The sequence below is a fragment of the Stegastes partitus genome, unplaced genomic scaffold, assembly GCF_000690725.1.
Source record: "Stegastes partitus isolate 25-593 unplaced genomic scaffold, Stegastes_partitus-1.0.2 Scaffold1032, whole genome shotgun sequence".
NCBI lineage: Eukaryota > Metazoa > Chordata > Actinopteri > Pomacentridae > Stegastes > Stegastes partitus.
The window spans coordinates 24,904-35,436 of NW_007578763.1; the positions used below are offsets into that span (position 1 = coordinate 24,904).

The 10,533-nt window shown below is 40.1% G+C and overlaps 1 protein-coding gene across 1 annotated transcript in view; it reads right to left on the minus strand.

Annotated features, from left to right (window-relative positions):
• Positions 1 to 9,136, minus strand: part of LOC103367251 (protoheme IX farnesyltransferase, mitochondrial-like) — a gene marked incomplete at its 3' end in the record, with an annotated part of 33,242 nt that extends 24,106 nt beyond the window's left edge. The window contains exons 1-4 of the mRNA XM_008295230.1: positions 9,037 to 9,136; positions 7,716 to 7,858; positions 7,145 to 7,541; positions 5,384 to 5,508 (exon numbers count right to left, since the gene is read on the minus strand). Coding sequence (XP_008293452.1) covers positions 5,384 to 5,508; positions 7,145 to 7,541; positions 7,716 to 7,858; positions 9,037 to 9,067 — 696 coding nt within the window. The remainder of the gene's footprint in view (positions 1 to 5,383; positions 5,509 to 7,144; positions 7,542 to 7,715; positions 7,859 to 9,036) is intronic.
• Positions 9,137 to 10,533: the final 1,397 nt, after the last annotated feature.

Genomic DNA, 10,533 nt, shown 5'->3' on the forward strand with positions numbered 1-10,533 from the left:
GTTTTTAATTCGATCCAGATCCAAAATATAAATACGTCACATTCCTAATGTAACAAACACTTTTCCAAGCATAATTTAAAGACTTAAAAGCAAGAACAACTTGTAAAGTTGTATTTGTGCACTTTAAAAACCCAGATTCATGAATTACACGCCTTAAGGAGGGATTGTAGTGCGTACAATAGTGTGTGGGAATTTCCAGGCTTGATTCAGCTCACATTACTGGTGAGAGCACACCCATGTGACAGCCAAATGTTTTGATAAATATGATTAAAACGATGACTGCTACTTCAAACAAAATACAGATGGTAGTCAGAGATTAAGATCTTTACTGTGAAAACAAGCCGCTATTGTAATAACATGTGCTTGAAACAGAAGACTGTGGTGTCATTGGATTCTGAGGTGCTTCACTCTACTTATAATGTTGAAAGCCTGAGCTTCTGCTAGATATAGAGGGCTTACATGATGACACTGCATTGTCCATACAGATCCCATTCTTTTGCACATTAACAAAGAGATTTAGAGAGTTGAATCACTGCTACATCACAGGTAACATTCAAGGAAGTTACTTTGGAAAGACTTAACTCTTTTTTAATTCTATATATTTCATCTTTTAAAAAGGTTTAAACAAACATATCACTATGTGCTGGTAACACATGACTGTCTGCATAACCTGTGCCCATGTTCAGTCATGTACCCACGTACTCTAAGGGCCTGACCAAGATGCACTGAGAAGGAAGCATGCAGGAGGGTAAATAATGCATGTCTGCACAGGACAAGGGAGCAGGGCGTAGCTTGCAGTGGTGGGACTGGATGGGCTGGGGGCTTGTGGGGGCTCACTAGTGCGTGCCAGCCTCAGACAGCTCACCACAGACACAGACACAAAAGGAGACCCGGTGCCTTCGTCACACAAGCAGAAACGACACCAGTCAGACCACAAAACAAGCCAGCTTGAATTTTCATCAAAACAAACACGCACACTGACATGGTGTGACTCTTTTGACAGTAAAAGGCCAGATCAGGTCTTATTTACACTGCTGGGGACCTCAGACCTCCCCCTGGGTCCGTCAGGCTCCAGCCCCTAACTCTCATCTGACCCAATTATCCAATTAGCTGAAGTAGTGGCCAGACTAGAAGGTGATGACGGCTGGAACACCTGCAGAGGCCGGGCCTGCTGTGGGGCCCAGGGGTTCTGAAGTCTAAGGCAACCAGCACTTTTAACTAATATTCGCTGGGACTCAGACCTGGAGAAACTCTGCTCTGGAGGCAACTCAGATGACAAATGTTTGGTGTGACTTGGAGCCGGCTGAGCCATTTCTCTCAGAGTATGTTCTCTACAAAGTATTACTCCTTTTCATGTGACACCTCTACACAGGCTTCAGTGACAATCTAAGCTGTAAGACAAAAAAAACATTCCAAAAAGTTCTTAGTTGGAAACCCAGGGAGAACTACTTGAACTGAAAGCTTAAATAATTACATCCCTTTGTCGTTGGACCTGACTGTTCTCTCCGACTGTAAGAACAACATGACAGCATTAAGCCACTTGACTGTGGCAAGAAACTCTAGACGGTGACATGCCTTTGTTACGTGACTCCTAGCGCTTACACCCTTCCGTCAGTTTCCTAAATAGAGTAACGTTTTAAAAGGAAACCACAACATTTCTGTTTGCCCTACAGGCACTTCCCAATGGGACAAAGAGCAGCCTTGGGTTTTGACAGCTCAGCTGAAGGTCTGACTGCCACTTCCAAGAGCCAAAGCATTTTTTTTTCTCTCCCTGAAGGCATTTTCCTCCTTTCCTCAAGGTAATTCGACAGTTGTGTAGTCACATACACTCGCACACTCCACTGCTTCTTTAGATGCTGAACATTAAGGGATTAGGGTGGAGCAGCAGAATCCATAGCAAGCGATGTTCATAAGGGCCTTGCTCTGCTTTGATTTGTTTGTGGAGCTTTTGTTTGACTTTTCATATAAAAAGACTTCAGCTTTGATCACAACTAATCACGCTAATGGCAAAGCACCAGTATTTTTAAAAGATGAAAAGGGGTAAAAAAGACAAAAAAAAATCCCTGGCAGCAGATCTGAGGAGAGGATGTTTGTCTTTTCCATTCCATCTTTTTTGGGGAGGGGGGGGATTATGGAAAAGAAAGGATGAGCGAAGTGTTGAGATGAGCAGCCACAGGTGAGGGAGTGACAAACTACAACCCTGAGTGTGTCTGTTGCAAAGAGGTGGAGAGTCCCCCGCCACAGTGGCAGAGCAACAGCCGATTACATGTCACACATGACGTCCCTGGCGCTTCTGTGTGTATAATTACATTGAGGAAAATGACATTCTTCTCCAAACAAAGTAACAACAACTACTACTGCTGCTGCCCTGCATGAAGTAAGGCACATACTTCCCATACTAGACAGGCAAACCCACTACAAACAAGTGTACTTTCCCAACATTGTTTACCCTTTTAAGATTTCCTCTCGAATTACTTTTGTCAGCTTCAAAGTCAACTCCACTTCAGGGCAGGTGGCTAATTTGTCTGAAACAATAATCTCATCTCCGACTCTTTCCAATTAAGACTACGATGACATGCGAAATGTGCCCACAGAGAAGAAGGGAACGGAGTGAATCTGACTTGTGTCAAGGATCGGGCTCACATACCAGCTACTAGCCACAAGAAAGGATTCCTTGGCCTCAAACGGAGTAAGCGCTGATGAATTTCAGGCTAAGATACACAAGGCCGTTTGTGAAAACAGACAGAAATGTTGAAGTAATATTCTACCAGGATCTCTTTACAGTTCGCTGTATATTTATCTACAGAAACCATGTGAAGCATTCCCAAAATACCACGCATTCTACCGTAGGACACTTTTACCCACATGTATAATGTTAAATGAACTAAAGTCTTTGTAGACATTCAAAATGGACAGATATTCAATGCTTCATGACTCTATACTGATGTTTTATGATAGGGCATCTTTGGTGTAATCAAAAACATCTATAGACGGTGAAAATGTGCAATATTGCGGACTAGAGCTCAAAAAGTGACACAGCAAGAGCCTACGTTTTCCCATTCTACCACAATACTGCAGCAATCTTTAGTTTTCCAGCTTTAACCCTTACATACAATTCAGATTTTATGCCTCCACAGTCAAAATTGACAATACTGTGAAGAACTCCTGTCAAGAATTCACTCATAGTCAGTGTTTATACCAAATTTTAAACTACACATCTATTTAGAATGTCGAAATAGCCCATGTCACATCAACAAATGTAAATTAAAAAATACACATCAGTTTCACTGTTTCAAGATTCCCTAAAACCATTTTCCTTGATTTGACCCACATTGGTCGATGTAAAACAGGGGCGTCCAATCCTGGTCGTTGAGGGCCACAGTCCTGTATGTTTTAGATGTTTCCCTCGTCCAACACACCTGATTCAAATGATCCGTCATCATCAAGCTTTGAAGGAGCCTGATAACGATCCTGATCATTTGAATCAGGTGTGCTGGAAGAGGGAAACATCTAAAACATGCAGGACTGTGGCCCTCGAGGACCAGGATTGGACACCCCTGATCTAAAACATGCAGGACTGTGGCCCTCGAGGACCAGGATTGGACACCCCTGATCTAAAATCTATCTCAATGGATAAAAGTCAAATTTGACCCGAAACAGCCTCAATGTACAAAAGCATAACATTTTAAAATATTTTCATTTTTTGTATTTTGGGTCACTTTAGGAAAAGTCATCAATTTTTTGGGCTAAAAGACTCATATATAGGGTGTTTTTACTGCTGTCAAATGTCAAAGCGAGTCACCCGAAACAATACGTAAGGGTTAAAAATCCAATTAATCTGCTTCTCTAAATGTGGCTTTTATAAAATATCTGTAAAAACTTTCATGAGAATAATTGTGGTATAAATATTTTCTGCAGGTCCTGACACACACACTTCTCTAAAGAGAGAGAGGCACCGAAAGGCAACAAGCACTGTTTCAATGAAATATGAAGCCGTGTTGTATCCTAACCTTGGGGCGAGTTAGTGGAGAAAATGAAGACTGACAGGAATGATGTGAGGGTGGGCCCAGAGTTACAGGACACCCACGGTACGAACAGTGGCTGCCGCCTCTTACATCACTCAACGCTCTGAACGTCTTAGAGCTCGAGTCTGAGCTCAACTACTCTGTATGGAAAAAGGTGGACATTTTTCAAATACCTGAGGGATATTTACACACCTGCTCAGTGTGTGGTAGAGGTGTGCGGCTCTGTTTCAGGCCCCTACAGAGACAATCTAATTTTCAATTGACCAGATTGAGGCCTGACCACAGAGTCAAAACTATCCAAACATATTCACTGGTATAACACCTGTACCCAAATGACAGAACGCAAGTTCACATGCAGGATGATCGGCGTTGTTGCAAGCCTTTTTTGACTTTGTGGAGGACTTTGTTATTAGAAAACAAGGAATGACAACAACTGTAGCTGTTGATGGCAGGCTGGGGCAGGGGATGGGGGCGCCTCAAGGGCATGAACCTGCAGTGTAATCAAGGCCTTTGCCAAATTACAGACCAAAGACACCACTAAGCATAGTTCAATCCGGGGCTGAGGAAGAGGTCACCCATTATACTAATATTCTTAAGTCACGGAGCAAATTCCAATGGACAACGTCAACACTAGACAGCAGAGGGAGGTCCTACTTATTGTAGGCATTTTAAGTGTCTAAGCACACTAACTGTCCTTTGTCTACAGCTTCAAAAAAAAAAAAAGCTTTCAGCAGGGAAATAATAACAGCACTACAGTCAGTTCAATGCATTTTTAAGATGCGTAGCAAAAGAGGAATGTGGAGTGGGTAAAAAAAAAAAAAGGGGGGGGGGATTTTTCAGCATTTTGTGGAACATAATCAACCCCAAGAAGAAAACTGTGGCTGTGGGAGTCTGTCAACAAGCAAGTTTGTGTTTGTATAACATGTCAAAAAAAAAGACATTACACGTTATTGGGCCAACAGATATCTTGCCAACTCTGAAACAAGTCACTCTCTTCCCAAAAGGAAATTGGTACTTAGAAAATAAAAAAGATCAGAAACATCTGTAATGTTTACTGCCGCTCTTGAAACAGTTGTGTTTAATACAAATATATATATTGCTTTCAGTAAATTAGCTGTGGCTATTCATTAGTTGCACAGAGTTGCCATTATAATCCTGGAGTAGCCTTGCTGAATTTTATAATATTCCGTTTGTTGACAGTTTGACTGCATTGCATGCTTTTAATCCCACTATAATGAGTTTTATCATTTATAAAGCTAGCTGTCACTGGGCCTACATGTGGTGTGCAAAAAACTCACATACAAAGCACACACTCATACACACAAGCGAGTTTGGCCACAATATGTGTAGAAACTAACCTGGTTAATTGAATTGGCTGTACAAGAGGCGAGGCCGGTTCCCAGCGAAGAAACAAAAAACATGATGGGATCAAAGGGCACGGGGGCCATTGCAAAGCCAGCTGCTGCAGTTGTAACCACCAATGCTGAAACAAAAATAATAGAACAGAAACCCTGTAAAGTTTTCTTCAAGCGTTATTTCTTAAGGTAACATGTAAGAGGGAAGCACTGCCTATGCTATGTTTTAATGTTTTATTGCAGTCAAAGGTTGATTCTGAGGAAAGCAGCAAAACAGCAAGGAAAAGTTAACAGAACTTTACAATTCATTTTACTGCAAGTGGGACACCCCTTCCATCATGGATTTGTCTAAGAAGTATTTACACTCGATTCCTTAGGACAGCCAGCTAACAGTGATAGTAACTCTGTGTAAAAGCTCGTACTCAGTTTAGAAAAAGACACTGTGTGACAGTGACAACACAATTAACTTATCAACAGCAGATCTGTATGTTTGGCATGTTTCAAACATACATAAATACATGAGTTCTGCATTTACAATATAGGCTCTAAAGCTCCACTGGAGGATGTATATTTATGAGATTACTGCAAAAACAGGGATTTTACGGGTCATACTGAGCAAGAGGAAAACAGGACTATGCTGCAGATCTCGTCTCCTGTGACAACGGGCCAAACATGAGACAAAAAGGAGCACAGTAATGTAACGTAACACTCATTTAATGACTCAACTTCATCTCTGTCTTTCCTGATACTATGCTCAGCACTACTAGAAAATAAGACCTGCTTGCATAGTTTTAACCTGTCCAGCACACTTTTGCATACATAGCAATAAATAAATATCAGCATTTGTTTCCTTCACAGGGCTCCAGACTAAATTTGTACACAAGCTGCACTGGTGCACTCAACTTTTTATTTAGAGGCTCAAGCACATAGTTTAGATGCATCTACAATTTTTCACTTCACCTTTTGGGGTCTAACAATGGATTTGAAGTGTGAAGCTGAAAGGTCCCACACATACTGGTAATTTCGTAGTACATTAAGTAAATGATGGTACACAGGAATGGAAGGCAAAGATAATTGTTTAGCGCATTTAACCCTTTCTTTTAGGACTTCAGCTTAGGAAAAGGTACCTCTATAAACTATATCATAAACAGTGGTGAAATAGATGATCATTTCTGACTCTTCACCACTTGGGTTTTCTGCTGCCTGGTGTTGAAATGCTACAGGGAGAGGGATCGCTCTGCCATGCTTTGGTTGCACTCTTTGCAATAAATGCAATGCATAGTGTTGGTTGTTTCATCATATCTCAGCGTTACCCACAGGCTAAGAACTTACTTGTGGGTGGCGCAACATGGCCAATGTGGATGCAGCAGCTCATGCACATGACAGATGCCACCTCAACATCACGCATGCAGAACATCAGCAGCAATTTATCGCTGTTCCCTATGCACTTCACATGCATTGGTAGACACTACTAGGTGGCTGTGCACAGAAATGACTAGTCCTAGACAAACAGACAAACCTGCTAAATATCAAATGCATCAGTATGACCAGTAAAAACAGTTTAGTCTGACTTGACAGATTTTTGGTCATGGCCAAAACTGTCACACTAATTCATATAATCCATCTGCCCATTTTTCCTTGTCAATTTTTTTTTTGTTGTTGACATTTTTCAGATATGTACAAGACTCTTAATGTATCTTGAGCAATTCTGTGCTTTCATCATTTCACATTTCATCAAATAATCGAGGGATTTGTATACTCTACCTGTAAGTTTGATTTTGGCAAGTCTGGCATAGATATCCGGTAAATCAGCCATGTCAACCTTCAGCTGCTTCCACTGTCTGTCGAGACGGGCCTCCTTAGCTTCGTTTGACTCGACATGTATATGTGGAGTCTCTTCTGCAGTTGCAACCACACGGGACACAGCATCTTTTTGTGCTGCCGCATCTTCTGTGGTGGACTTCAAGGTAGAGATTTCAGGCTGTGCTTTACTGGTGACATCCTCTGGCTGTGGAACAGTGTCTGTGACCACAGCCTTAATCGTTGGTATTCTCTCCACTTGCCTTTCTACGCTGTCGTCTCTCTCATCCACTATGGTGAGAACAGGTGACTGTTTGGGGATTGCACGTTGCTGAAGCTCACTGCTGTTCTTGGAAACATACTGGTAAAAAGACATGGAATAAGATGATTTATGTGATAATTAACTGTTGAGACAATAAAAGTAAATAGAAAACAGACAATCAGGGTTACTTCAGTGTACTACAAAGATTAGCATCAATCACAAGCGACTGAACTTTTTCAAGTGCAAAGGAAGCTGCAAATCTGAGAAAGATACCTGGCGTTTGAGGAAGTTGAGGTGCTGATACGTCAGCCATTTTGATGGATCTCGTTTGTGCAGTTGTATGAGGCTGCGAGCAGTCTGGTTACATCGAGGAACATTTTGAACTAATTTTTGTTTCACACTTACACCAACGAAACCTACAAGACAGAATGTGTCATCGTGCAAATAAATACTGGTGGTTTGGTTCTGATTGCGTACAGGTATCAACAAGTAAGAATGAAACCAAACAAAACACCGTAGACAGAATGTAGCACGTCTTCATAAAATGAAAGCATAATAAAAAATATAAGATAATATAATTTATTTTCATGGTGGCCATGCAATTCCCAGATTAAATATATGACAACAAAAGCTGATATTACATGAGTGATAACACGACTCCCTCACTAGGTTTTCATTAACATTATGATATGTGGTAACCCCAAATCAGAATTTGTTTTAATGACAAGTAGGTGTTCACATACAAGTAATTTGAGTTGGTGTGTTGGGGCAAAACAGTAAACAATGACAAGCAGGAACAAATAAATAAAAAAGATAAAAGATTGGGTAGCAAGTGCTACAAGACAGATAAGGAGCAACAGATAAAAGTCAAATCAAAGGCAAGAGTAGGATATCAAAGCTGTTATAATAGTAATAAAACATTTCCAATGCAATTTAAGTGAGACTGTTGTACAACAAACGTGAGAAGTACAGCCATAGATTAGGTCTTAAGTGACTGCTGCATTAAGGTGCTAGTTTACTGGGTATATTTAGCTTAAACGAGTACAGTGTAATACTAGCCTGGAATTAGTTTATCCGAGGGTCAGCGTTAGCTAACGGTGTTGATTGAACGTTAGGCTCATTTAGGCAGCTCATTATACAGTAAGTTCCCCTTCATTTGGAGCACATACCTTTTCGGTTAATGAGGAAAGCCCAAATATTACAAGTAAAGTAAAACGCTGCTTAGACAAACGTTACATGAACGTGTTGTTGCAGCGTCCTTAACTGACCCGTTATGTAGACATTTATGTCTAAATCCCGCATTGACTTTACGCGACGCCAACGTTTTAAGAATATCTGACAACCCACAGTCACAACAGGAAAACTGTAGTCACAAATGAGGTAATTATAGTGTATGCAGATGCCACTGACATCTATCTAAGGTCACTGCTAGCTTCTTTGCCAAATATGCTAGCTTACTTACATCCGGATAGACAAGCTAGTAAGCTAGCTCCGGCATTAGCTTCGGGTGCAAGTTTATCGCAAGCGCACATTAAAAAATGACTTTGAAGTGTGACAGCGCACTGAAAGAAATAGTCACATGCTCTGGTGTTACCTGACAATCTGCTACATGGCGTTTTATACATGTTCTCCGATCATAAAGCCGGCTCCCGTTTCGACCCTTTCACATGCAGCACGCCGCCATTTTGACCTCGTTAGGTAAAGAGAAGCACTTCCGGGGCGCCGGACCTCCGGTGAGCTGCTGCTGCTGCTGCTGCTGACAGAAGTAAAGCAAGTAAGTGAAAACAGACAAACCACCTGAATGATATTACCTGTGTTGCTAAACTGATGTGTATTTATCATATTTGCCGACTGCAAGCAAGGTGTAGTATCTGAAGTACTATAAATCAGTCTTGTTTAAAACCACTTCTGATAACTCCTGTTTCTATGCTGTGGCATTTATGGTGCTTTTATTATTTTATTGGCATCAGCTGGTTGTTTTTTTTTCTTTTAATTTATTTATATTGAAGTTCAGTACTTTGCATTTTGTATCTTTTGCCATGTTTCACTCTTTTACTCCACTTTGTGTTTTTCTGTTTGTTTGTTTGTTTGTTTGTTTGTTTATTTGGCCTGAATGTCTTTCTGTTGTAATATTGTCTTCCTGAGTTTCCTCTTTTCTGGTTTGTCTGTCATGTCACTTTGGAAACTTCTAGAAGGTGCCGTAAAAATGAAAGAAACTGTTATTTTTGTTGTTATTATTATTATTATTATTATTATTATTATTATTATTATTATTATTAATAATAATAATAATAATAATAATTTTATTATAAAATTGCACCTAAAACAATTTCTCCTGCTTCCTATATGAACCAACAACAAACAATAGATAGATTAGCATAATCGATCAAATTAATTCTTATTTAATAAGGAACTATAACTAAATGATAAACATTCTATTGTATTCTATTCTATTCTATCATCTTAGATTGTCTTATTATATTGTTTAACAGATAAATATTCTGTTACACCATTTATTTTTTACATGTTGCAAAAAGAAAAGCAGGTTTATTTTTATTTTATTTTATTTTTATTCATGAGAAACACAGTAAAAACATTCCTTGACAACATCACAAAGCATGTATGACAGTGCAAGAGATAAAATAAAAAAAAATAAAATAAAAATACTAATAATGCTGAGTGAAAAAATAATAAATTGACAGTTAAGACTTTCCAGCTTGATGTGAGCTTCCCCTCATTTAGAGAGGTATCTTGCTATATGCAGCCACCTCCTCACAAAAACATCAGACCTCAAATGTAATTGAGCCGTTAAAGCCTCCATTCCATGCACCTCCCTCAGCTTCTGTTTCCACTGTGCCACAGTAGGTGGCTGTGGGTTCATCCATTTTACTGTCACCATTTTCCTAGCAGTCATCAGGAGTATATGTAACAAGTACTTTTGGTCTCCGGTGTACATGCCTTCAGGAGTTAGATCGAAAAGAAACCGACTTGGGGTGAATAGTATATTAATTCCCCAAACTTTATCTATCTCGCTCTTTACCCCTGTCCAAAAAGGAAGCAAAATATGTGTGAGTGGTCGCCAACCCCTCCA